Source organism: Anolis sagrei, chromosome X, assembly GCF_037176765.1.
Source record: "Anolis sagrei isolate rAnoSag1 chromosome X, rAnoSag1.mat, whole genome shotgun sequence".
Taxonomy (NCBI): Eukaryota; Metazoa; Chordata; class Lepidosauria; order Squamata; family Dactyloidae; genus Anolis; species Anolis sagrei.
In genome coordinates, this window is record NC_090034.1 from 90,364,517 (window position 1) to 90,376,899 (window position 12,383).

Below are 12,383 nucleotides of genomic sequence, written 5' to 3' on the forward strand. Positions count from 1 at the left end.
GTTCCTTAATGTTTCTTAGAACCTTATCAGAAGCTCCCCAGTGAGAAAATCAGTAACATTAGATAAGCTTCCTTGAAACAGCTTGTTCATTGCTGATGCAATCATATTCTGTGTAGATGCAAGGTAATTTCTGTGCTCCATACAGTCATGCCAGCTACATGACTTTGAAGGTGTCTATGGACAATGCTGGCTCTTCTGCTTAGAAATTAGATAAGCTTCCTTGAAACAGCTTGTTCATTGCTGATGCAATCATATTCTGTGTAGATGCAAGGTAATTTCTGTGCTCCATGCAGTCATGCCAGCTACATGACTTTGAAGGTGTCTATGGACAATGCTGGCTCTTCTGCTTAGAAATGGAAATGAGCACCACCCAGCAGAGTTGGACACAACTAGACTTAGTATCAAGGGAAAACGTTTACCTTTATGCCAGGTCTACTCAGAGGTTTGCATGAACTGTGTGTTCTCTCCTCACAATCCTGCAAAGGACAGCAACTCGAAACTTGTTGCCCTCCAGCTGTTATTTTGTTTATGCTCAACTTCTTGACACCTCCTTAGTATGTATCTTGTGCTGTTGGTCATGCAGCGGATGGTGGGAATTGTCACCCAAAGCACATCAAGGGTGCTACGCAAGGGAAAGCTCGTGTAAAGGTTCTAGGGAAATGTTGCTTAACAAATCATCCAAACGTGATCCAAATTTGGCTATGGAACGCCCTTCCTGTAGATGTTAGGCTGGCACCATCTCTCATGACATTCCGTAGAAAGTTGAAGACCTGGATGTTTGTGCAGGCTTTTGAATAATTCAGTGCAATCTCTGGTAAATTGAACATAGGAAGGAACAATGGACGATGAATTTGGATCACGTTTGGATGATGAGGCGATCTGGGGTGGGTTTTTTGTGATAACTGTGTATTGATGTTTGTTTATTGCTAGAAATGAAATTGTGTAGTTTAACTGTTATGATATATTGATTACTGCTGTTTTTACTGTTTCTGTGTTTGCTTTTTTGGAAACCGCTGTGAGTCGCCCTCGGGCTTGAGATACAGCGGTATACAAGAATAGTAAGTAAGTAAGTAAATAAATAAATAAATAAATAAATGAATAAAATGTATGGCAGGCATCCTCAGAAGTTGTGAGGTCTGACCTCACAACCTCTTGAGAATGCCTGCTGTAGATGCAGGCGAAACGTCAGGAGAGAATGCTTCTAGAATATGACCATTCAGCCCAAAAAACCTACAACAACCCAATGTTTGGAAAGCTAAGGGAACAGGTGGGATTCCTTTATGCCAGTGGTTCGCAACATTTGGTCCTCCAGGTGTTTTGGACTTCAGCTACCACAATTCCTAGTAGCTGGTAAACAGGCTGGGATTTCCGAGAGTTGAAGTCCAAAACAACTGGAGGACCAAAGGTTGGGAACAACTGCTTTATGCTTATCCTGGATCTTCTGTAGCCGCCTTAACAATAGGTTTTGTAGATGAGTGAGACGATGGAGGCAAAGTACATGGCATGCATAAACAACATAACAGTAAACACTAACATTCTCTTGATTCTTTCACCAATTAAAACAAGTGTCTTTGAGTCTCCCCATCAAATCCAGAAAGCTTGTATTATACTATAACAACCTTTAATACAAAGAGGACTTGTACAAAACAAATGTATTTCAAAAGAACAAAAATGTGTGATTTGTTAGAAGGTGTATTCACAAGCATACATTTGTTACATATTTAGGCACTTTTAATGGGAGCACCACTTCCCCAAGACACAATTATTTGACAATTTCCTAATTTTTGTCGTTTCTCCCATCCTAAGACTTAATTATTGATAACTGCAATAAAAATACTCTGGTATTTTTGTTCTCCACCTTCTAAGAATTCCCTTGTGTTGAATTATTGTCAGCAAGTCCCACTCTAAAGTAATGTGAACATACAAGGAATTGAGGTGGCACAACAACAAAACAGACATTTGGAATCGGTCATTCCTTTTGTTCTTGCTGAGATCCAAGGCTCTTCGGACTTTTCACATTCAATTTGTTGTGGTAGCATGTCTCCCTGTTTTGCTGAATTTAGCTCCAAATTATATAATTGGCTGGATGTCCCATTTTGCCCGTCTCCCTAAAGTCTTAAAAGAGGTGTGGATCATATGTGGTCCTTCAGATACTTGTCTTTTATGGATCACTCTGAAAAACAACCCAGTCTTTCACATGATGCAGTGTGGTCTGTTGCCTCATTTTGCTACAGATTGGTGTCACATGCTTTTTACCTCGTGAATATCTAAACTGCAGACTAAAGCAGTTTTAAATCATTCCCTCTTCATGAAATGAATCTGATCATACTTCATTGAAGGGGAGGGAAAAGGAGATGGTAAAACAGTAGTAGAGAAACCGTGGACTTCCAGATGTCCTGAACTTCCAACTCCCACAATCCATTCCCTTTAGTTATGCTGGTTGGGGCTTCTGGGAATTTAACTCCACAACATCTAGAAAATCAAAAGTTTTAACCTCAATATAAAAGAAGCACAGGAAACTGTGCTTCTTTCATATCTGTGAGAGCTGTTCAGCAGTGGAACTCTCTGCCCCGGAGTGTGGTAGAGGCTCCTTTTTTGGAAGATTTTAAACAGAGGCCGGATGGCCATCTGTCAGGGGTGCTTTGTATGTAATTTTCCTGCTTCTTTTCAGGGGATTGGACTGGATGGCCCATGAGGTCTCTTCCAACTGTATGATGCTATGTTTCTATGAAAATTCCCACCAGGCAGTAGCAAAGGGTTATGAAAGTTGTGGTCCCAAACACCTGGAGGGCCAGATTTCCACATCTGTTCTAAGCTGAATTCTTAATTTCCTAATGCTTAAGGCAGACCAAATTTCCTTCCAAATTTATTATTTAATTTCACATATGTGTTTATAGGCATCTTTTGTCATACTTCATCTTTCTCCAAAGAACAAGAATCACGAAATGAAAACATTATAATAAATGTATTGCCAAAAGCTTTCATGGTCGGAATCACTGGGTTGTTGTAGGTTTTTCGGGTTATATGACCATGTTCTAGAAACATTCTCTCCTGACATTTTGTCTGCATCACAACCTCTGAGGATGCCTGCCATAGATGCAGGGTTTGAAACGTCAGGAGAGAATGCTTCTAGAACATGGCCATATAGCCTGAAAAACCTACAACAACCCATTATAATAAAAAAAAAACTGGCTATAAGGGGGAAGACGCAATAGTAGTGACACTCCCCAGTTGCTGCTCTTTCCCTAAACAGATGGCAGATGTTGCCTACAGGACAAAGCAAAATAGTAAAGGCCATTTTGGATCATTCCCATCACGTTTATATCTCACCCCACCAAATGTTTTTAACTCCAGAGGAAATTTGATGTTACAAGAAAGATCAGAGCACCTATCTTGTGTATTTCTCTCCCTGGTCTTTTTTAGTCTAGCACTGGTCTGGTCTGCTGGGAGATTGGTCAAGTCCATTAAAGCTAATTGAAGATGGGCTACTCCGATGATCTACCACCAAAACATCTGTGGGAAAATTGCTGTGGGCCCACAAAAGTACATTTGAGCCCAACATGGGCCCTAATGCTGAAAAAGCTGAAGCTTACCAAAAATGTAATACAGTAGAGTCTTGCTTATCCGCCCTTCGCTTATCCAACATTCCGTCTTATCCGACGCTCTTATCCGACACCTCCTTTTTCCTCCAGCATTCCCCCTTCAATTAAAGGAGTGCTCCCCAACTCCCTCTCCATTCCCAATAAGTGAAGGTAAGACAAGGAGGAAGAGGAGGGAGGAAAGGGAGAAAAGAGACAGGACCGGAAGCAGAAGCATTCTCCCTCCTCCCTCCTTCCCTCCTCTTACACATCTGGGCATTTCTTGCTGGGCTGCTCTAGCCCTGAGGCATTGCCATGCCTTAACCCAGTGGTTCTAAACCTGTGGGTCCCCTGGTGTTTTGGCCTACAACTCCCAGAAATCCCAGGCAATTTACCAGCTGTTAGGATTTCTGGGAGTTGAAGGTCAAAACATCTGGGGACCCACAGGTTGGGAACCACTGCCTTGGCCCTTTGAGTTCCTGTTCTTAGTATTCTAAGTGTCTAGTGCCGCGTTGGACAGGTAACAGTAGAAGACTCTGTATTATATGACATTTTTGTTTATCCGACATTCTGCCGACCCATTTATGTCGGATAAGTGAGACTCTAAAAGTGATGGCATTGGCTGTGTACTTCTCCACTTCAGCTTTGAGCCACTGACTGACAGCAGTACAGAAGTACACTGCTTGGTTTTATGACTATGAATGCATTACAATTTATTACATTTAAAGTGAAAATTTTAGGGCCAACACTATCATAAGGTAGGTTGTAGCATCTGCCTCAGATGGTGACAAAGACCTGATATTTGGACCAAGGTGTGAGATGGTTTGCACTTTGTCCCCTAAGCTTGCCTGATGCCCTCTGAAACAGTGTGGGGCACTGCTGCTCCACTGGTTTTGAAATAGGTATGAAGACACAGTCCAGTTGGCTTCTGGGCATTGCCCAAGGCAATTTGGCAATAAACATTAATAAGCAAGCAATCCCTCATACCAAGGGATACAGATTTTAGAGATACAATGCAACTCCTTGTTTCTTCTAACACTTAGTTCCTTCCATACTATATGTGCAAATAGAAGATCCAGCCATTTAGGGGTTCCAGCCATGTCCCATGGTATGTAAGAAAAACAAATGGCTTTGCAGAAAGAGCAGAGGGAAGGGAAAGTCCCATTGCTTGTGGTCAGGTACTCACCACCCCTCTTTATTTATATGATACTTCGTGGTTCTTGGAATTGACTGTTGTTTGAGTGGCGAGTTTTGACAGAAAAAAGTTCAAGTATCTCTGGACCCCTTGCTGACTAGTAGTAGGGACTCTGCCGTGGCATGGTGGGACTTTGGTAGATATTTCCACTGCTGGAATTCCAGTAAGGGGAAGGTGCCCCAAAGAAGCCAGTGGATGAGGGGGGCATTTGATTGGTGTGGCTCAAGCCGAAGCCCACTTTCTGCTGGTGGTAAGAAGGAAGATAGGGTAAGTCCGTGTGGTGGTACTTGTACAGGGCAGGCTCTCCGGGCTGCCCTTGCTGGGCTTGGTTGATGCCCTGGAAGTCGAACTTGTAGGCATAACGCTTTCCGTGAACTTTGGTCATGATGCTCTTGTCATAGTAATAGCGTAGTGCCCGGCTCAGCTTGTCATAGTTCATGTTGGGCTTGCTCTTGCGCTCGCCCCATCGCCTCGCCACCTCATCAGGATCTGTCATTTTGAACTCGCCATTTGTTCCTTCCCAAGTGATACAGCTGGCATTGTTGCTGTCGGACAGCAGCTCCAGGAGAAACTGCCACAGCTGGATCTGCCCACTGCCTGTCAGGGAGACAACAACAGCGTTAAGTTCGGTTTGTAGCAGGGCAGGCCGAGTGAATTCACATGGGCTCAACCTTTCTATAACCAGTGCACAGAGAGAGGACACGGATTGCCAACCAGACTGGCCAGACAGGAAGAACAATCTTGAATTCAGATGTTTTTAACTACAGTTCCCAGAATCCCTGATCACTGGCCATGTTGTTTGGAGTTCAAACCCAACATCTCAGAACCTCAAGTTTGAGAACCACTCACCTTCCCCAACTTGGTGCCCTCTATATGTATTGGACTGTACCTTTCAGTTTGCTTGAGGTATTCTAGGATTGGTAGTCCAACACATCCAGAGGGTAATATGATGGAGAAGACCACTGGAGATCAGTGTAACCATGTTTGCCCATAACTCTTTCCCACCATTCTTTTTTGCTTGAGCTTCCTCTATATAAGATGGCTTGGCTAGTTTATCTAGATTTATTGCCTCTACAACAAATACCATATATTTGCTATCTACCCCATGACTTCTTGATCTGAAACTATAGCAAACATTCAACAGACAGAATGTTTCTTCCCTAATGTTCTCTGCATGGAAAAGAAGGAACCCCCTAAGCAATTTCTACATGTCCCCCAATCCCTCCAAATAAGAGACATTTGGACCCACCTGGGTTTGCCAAGCGGCTGCTGGTGGGTCCCAGGACCTGGTATGGATCTGGTAAGAATGAGAAGGGAATCAGAGAGGGACTAGAGTCAAACGCACTCCAAGATTCTCTCCCCATCTACAGCTCTGCCTCTTCCCAATACCTGGAAAGCCCTACTTGGAGGTTCAGCCTACCTCTGATGGGCTAGGCTACTTCAGAATACAAACAGTTCTCTCATGACTGAATGTACCTCTGGACTGAAAAGGTCTATGCTTCTATAAAAACAGCTCAGCAGATGAAACAACCCTGATATTGTATCTGTCTCTATGTTCAGGGACACAGACAAATCACTGAGTTGATAGGTACATAATAATAGCTGGTGCTCCTGCTCTTTTAATGGTTGTGCAGAAGTCCACCAGATGTTGCTTACATGACCAGCAATCCTGGCTGAAATCCCCTGCAATCATTAAAGTTGCAGGAGACTTCTCCAATATTTGTCTGACAGTCCTACTCCTGGCCTGCCTAGGGTAGCAGTCAGTCTTACTTCACATAGAACAGTCCCTTAATGGAAGGCATCTTCTATTTGATAGATCATCTTATCTGTCTACTTTACATACAAAAAAATCTGAAGAAGGTTGAGGTTGACTTTCTACAACACAGAACATCCAGGCAGTAAAGACAAAACCCTCCACGTTTGTGATTTCCCTTCTTCTGCCCTCTACTTAGGGCGCTTCCAGACAGCACTAAATCGTGGGTTTTAGTGAGGGATAATAAATCCTGGGATTTCAGAAGAGGTCCACATAAAGACCTATTGGTCCCGGGATTTCTGCCTCTGTTGTCCAGACATGATGTTTTGTTCTGAGATTTAGAGGCTCCCAAGATGGCCAAAATGGGACTTCTGTTGGAAACCGGCAGTTTTTTAGAGATGCGGATGTGCGGAGATTCGGTTATCTGATTCACCGCAAAAGTTCCAGTCTGTGCAGGTCAGAGAAACTGTGCCTGCCACACATTTCATGAAGTTTCTGGCACATAAACAAACTTTTTGCCTTCTACTCAAGTGTCACCTTCTTTTTAGGAACCAACCAATCAGGAACAAGCATCTAAAACCCATGAACAAACTCAGATAATAAAAATCTCATGATTTCCGATTGCAAGGACATCCAGACATATGAAGATCTGGATATTCCCACACCTGGAAATCTCACGTTTTTTGCCTTTTGTAGCAATTGCTTCTGGGTTTACAGGGAATGGCATCTGGCCACCCTCCTGTTTGCTGCGGAAACTCCTGGGATAAAGGTATTGTCTGGATGGGCCCTATGTGATGTGAAAGTATCCACAGTGTCCCTTTCTATCATCTACAAGAGCAAAAGAAGCTGCTTAGAGACCATTCTAAGAATATCATCTTTACTGCCACCATCAAACCATCATTCCAAAAACCCCACAAGTCATGTGATCAGGAAGAAATCAGCTCAGTTTGCTTGTTTCTTTAACACTGGGATCTACAGAAAGGAGAAGGTTAAAGCTGAGGAACCTTTTGCTCTCCAGACATTGCTGGACTCCCATCATCCTCAGTCCATCTGGCCAGTGCCAACAGTTGGTGGAAACAGCCATTCAACAATGGGAGAGCCACTTGTTCCCAAGTGATGTTCTCAGCATGGAAATGCAATATACTGTACAGATCATGATACCGTTAACAGGGGCTTTTTAAATAGCTGGCAATCCTAAGATAGGAAAAGGTAGACATTCCTTTGGGGGGAAACCTACCTGGCGCAACACGTGTTGAATCAGGAGTTCGACTCACACTCTGGATCTGTGGTGGGGAACCTCAAAGGTGGAAGAGAAGAAAATGAAGCATTAAAGAGAGCAGCAAATGACAATGCTTCTGTGATTAAATGGCCTTATTTAACTGTCTGCACTATGTCTTTTTGATAGGGGAGTTTGGCTGGAATATGTGAAAAGCGGTTTCAGTACATGAAATGGACGGGGGCTCCATCTTGTTTTTTCTGGAAGCAAAATCTCTTAAGTCCATCCCAAATCTAGCCTGGCATATCCCATATTGATCAAGTGGAATCCCAACAGCAGAATCAACAATATTAGTTCTATCTCAGTGTTGGTCAGAGAGACAAGTTACCTCTCATATAAGCTATTCAGACTGGTATTCCTTGATAGAAACCCTCCACTACTCCAGTTGTATATGGCTATAAAGTATCCAAAAATTGAAACACTTATTTTCCTGAAACAGCACTCATATGAGTTATTTACAACTTAAATGAAGCAAGAAAGAGTGCTAAATTGTTATGTGCAGGCACCTATATCAGCAAGCCCCATAGGAATACACTCTAGGAGACTCTAAAGTGGTTTTTTTCATGTCAGGAGCAACTGGAGAAACTGCAAGTCACTTCTGATTTGAGAGAATTGGGCGTCTGCAAGGACGTTGCCCAGGGGATGCTCAGATGTTTTGATGTTTTACCATCCTTGTGGGAGGCTTCTCTCATCTCCCCGCATGGGAAGCTAGAGCTGACAGAGGAAGCTCACCTGCACTCTCCCCAGATTCAAACCTTCGACCTGTCGATCTTCAGTCCTGCCGACACAAGGTTTTAACTCATTGTGCCACCGGGGGCTCAAAAGAGTGAGGGAGCTTTATTGATGTACATCAATAAACTCACACCAGAAGCAACTCTGCAGTTTCTCAAGTCACTCCTGACATGAATAAATAAATAAATAAATAAATAAAAATAAACCAGTCTCTCTATGACTTGCAGGTCTTTGTCAAACTAAGAGGCCTCAATTACTCATTCAAAACCAAGACAATAGGGATAAATCGCAATAATATATAGTCCATATCTCCCCAGCTATTATAAAGAAGATTGCAGTTAAGTTGAGAGTTGCAGTTTAGTTGAGGTAGTGGCAAACAATATAATAAAAAAAACTTTTAAAAGGCCTTCAAATAGGCTTTTTTCTCATTTAAAAATTGGGGGTCGGGGAGCCTATTCTTTGGAAGCTTTTAAGTAGAGGCTGGATGGCCATCTGTCAGGGGTGATTTGAATGCAATATTCCTGCTTCTTGGCAGGGGGTTGGACTGGATGGCCCATGAGGTCTCTTCCAACTCTTTGATTCTATGATTCTATGATTCTATTTAATGCTTTTTTTTCACTACAAGACTCAATCCAATTAAAATTGGACACCTTCACAATGTCCCTTCTGCGAAAGGAATGGTACCTTTGGAAGATGCACTGATAGGACCACTGCCCCAGCTGCTCCTCCGTATTTCCTCATATGGAGACTCTGGACCAAAAGAGAAGAAAAGTTGCCCAACTTAGACAAGGGTGTCATTTCATGGGCAAGACGAATCATCCACAGCAGGGTTCAAAAGCACAATTTTGGAAAACAGGAGAAGCAACTATGTGTTTTATCAACATTTACCTCTGGTTCCCAACCTTTTTTTGACCAGGGACCACTTTGACTAGGGCCACTCTCCAACATTAATACCAAAAGGGTACGAATTAGTTTTTGGTCAACTTTAGATTTAGTTTGGTTATTTGGGGTGCCGATTCAGAAAATTGCATTGGATAGACCACATCAGCTCTAGTTTCTGATACAGACCATATGCCATCCAGTAGTCACCATCTGCTCACCAACACAAAACCATATTTAATAATCTAGAGCTGATGGCAACAAGAATGATTGACAACTGGGAAATAGAGGGAGAAAATGTGGAGGCAGTGACAGACTTTGTATTTCTAGATGCAATGATTACTGCAGATGCAGACTGCAGCCAGGAAATCAGGAGACGCTTACTTCTTGGGAGGAGAGCAATGACCAATCTTGATAAAATAGTGAAGAGTAGAGATATCATACTGGTAACGAAGCTCCGCATAGTTAAAGCAATGGTATTCCCCATAGTCACCTACGGATGTGGGAGCTGGACCTTAGGGAAGGCTGAGCGAAGGAAGATAGATGCTTTTGAACTGTGGTGCTGGAGGAAAGTTCTGAGAGTGCCTTGGACCGCGAGAAGATCCAACCAGTCCATACTTCAGGAAAGAAAGCCTGACTGCTCATTGGAGGGAAGAATAGTAGAGGCCAAGATGAAGCACTTTGGCCACATCATGAGAAGAAAGGAAAGCTTAGAGAAGACAGTTGTGCTGGGGAAAATGGAAGGAAAAAGGAAGAGGGGCCAACCAAGGGCAAGATAGATGGATGCTATCCTTGAAGTGGCAACCCCTCTACGTGGGGTTGCCATTGAAGACTGTCCGGAAGCTGCAGCAAGTCCAACGCGCGGCAGCCAGATTACTAACAGGGGCAGGGTACAGGGAGCACACCACTCCGCTGTTACGCCAGCTCCACTGGCTGCCAATTAGCTTCCGAGCACAATTCAAAGTGCTGGTGTTGACCTATAAAGCCCTAAACGACTCCGGCCCTGTTTACCTCTCCGAATGTATTCTCCCCTACGTACCATCAAGACTACTAAGATCGTCTGGAGAGGCTCTGCTCTCGGTCCCACCAGCCTCGCAAGCGCGCCTGGTGGGGACGAGGGACAGGGCCTTCTCGGTGGTGGCCCCGCGACTTTGGAACTCTCTCCCTCTGGAGGCCAGAACTGCCCCATCCATCCTAACATTTAGGAAACAGGTGAAGACGTGGCTGTGGAGTCAGGCCTTCGATGAATGAGACAAGACCATAGGACCCTGGATGGAAGTTGATGTAGATCCATCTTAATAGGACGACTGACCACTGTAGTTTTATATATAGTGTTTTTAAAGTTGTTTTTGTAATTGTGATATATGATATTTTAATGAGTGTATATGTTTTTTATGGCTGGAAACCGGGCTGAGTCCCTCAATGAGGTTGAGAAGCTCGGTATAGAAAACTGTGAAATAAATTAAATAAATAAATAATGGATTGACCTTGAAGGAGCTGGGGGTGATGACGGCCGACAGGGAGCTCTGGCGTGGACTGGTCCATGAAGTCACGAAGAGTCGGAAACGACTGAATGAATGAACAGCAACAAGAGCTGATGTGGTAGTAGTAATCTTTTGTGGGTAGTCCGCCTCTCCCCTCCTGACATCCCCGTTGCCTCGGCACTATAAGAGTGTTTCATGAGACTAGTCTCTCTTGTTGCCACATTGTTTAGAGGCACTGGTGTAATAATGGTGAAGCTACGGACCATATTTTTGTTCTTGCGGACTACTGGTGGTCCACAGACCATAGGTTGGGAACCACTGATTTACCATGAAAAATAAATAAATAAATAAATAGTCTTTATCCTCAATTCAATCTACTGGTACTTCTTGCCAAGTTAAAGTACACATTTATCATATGCATTCCACATACACCTCATGCCAGCATAAGAGTGGTAGGTAAAAGTAAAGTTTTTTCCATGACATGGAGTCCAGTCATGTCCAACTCTAGGGTGTGGTGCTCGTCTCCATTTCTAAGCCGAAGAGCCGACGTTGTCCACAGACGTCCTTTCTGCTGGAGCGGTACCTATTCATCTACTCTCATGTACTCACATTTGCATGTTTTTGAACTGCTAGGTTGGCAGGAGCTGGGGCTAATAGCAGAAGCCTACTCCGCTCCCCAGATTTGCACCTGCGACCTTTCGGTCAACAAGCTCAGCAGCTCAGTGTTTTGACCCACTGCGCCACCAGAGGCTCCATAAGAGTGGTATCCACTGTGATTTGGTTCCAGGGCCCCTGTGGTTACCAAAGGCTCAAATCCCATTATATAAAATGGTGCAGTAAAGTGGCGTCCCTTTTACAAAATGGCAAAATCAATATTTGTTTGGGTTTTTTTTGTGTGTGTGGGAAAATGAATATTTACAGGTTGCCAATGGCAGAATCTGTGGGTGCAGATTTTGTGAATATGGAGGACCAACTATTATCAGTAGGATCTTCGGAATGGTTCAGAACAACTATGTTTTTACTATAGGCAATGGCTGTAGCAACAGCTCACCGGTTTTGACTTGGGTTCTTGGTGGTGGAGGGGGTGGTTGCTGCGTAATGACTGGAGCAGATGGATACGTAAAAGTGGGGCTGCCTGTTGTGGAGAAAGAAAAACAGAAAAGTGATTAGCAAGACATGGCCAAGACATTTTGATCTCAAAGACAAAGGAATAAATGGTGTCTACTTAGCAATATCATCTGTACCCATGGTTCCCAACCTTTTTTTGACAGGGACAACTTTGATTTTGTTGTTGTTGTTGTTGTTAGAAGGGACCACAAAGTTAAAGAATAATAAACAATGTTAATCTAAAAATAAACTTTAATCAAAACTTATTTATTTATTTATTTTTAACATTTATATTCTGTCTTTCTCACCCTGAAGGGGACTCAGGGCAGAGCACAACATACAAACGGCAAACATTCAATCCCGGGACATAAATAGACTA

General features: G+C 43.4%; 1 protein-coding gene across 2 annotated transcripts in view; it reads right to left on the reverse strand.

Annotated features, from left to right (window-relative positions):
• Positions 1–1,616: 1,616 nt before the first annotated feature.
• Positions 1,617–12,383, reverse strand: part of LOC132780238 (retroviral integration site protein Fli-1 homolog) — a 48,857-nt gene continuing 38,090 nt past the window's right edge. The window contains exons 5-9 of one of the 2 annotated variants that reach the window (XM_060783832.2): positions 11,949–12,032; positions 9,219–9,284; positions 7,764–7,823; positions 6,023–6,070; positions 1,617–5,370 (exon numbers count right to left, since the gene is read on the reverse strand). In XM_060783832.2, the coding sequence (XP_060639815.2) occupies positions 4,871–5,370; positions 6,023–6,070; positions 7,764–7,823; positions 9,219–9,284; positions 11,949–12,032 (758 nt within the window). In that variant the 3' untranslated portion in view covers positions 1,617–4,870. The remainder of the gene's footprint in view (positions 5,371–6,022; positions 6,071–7,763; positions 7,824–9,218; positions 9,285–11,948; positions 12,033–12,383) is intronic. The other variant, XM_060783833.2, reaches the window with a different exon arrangement.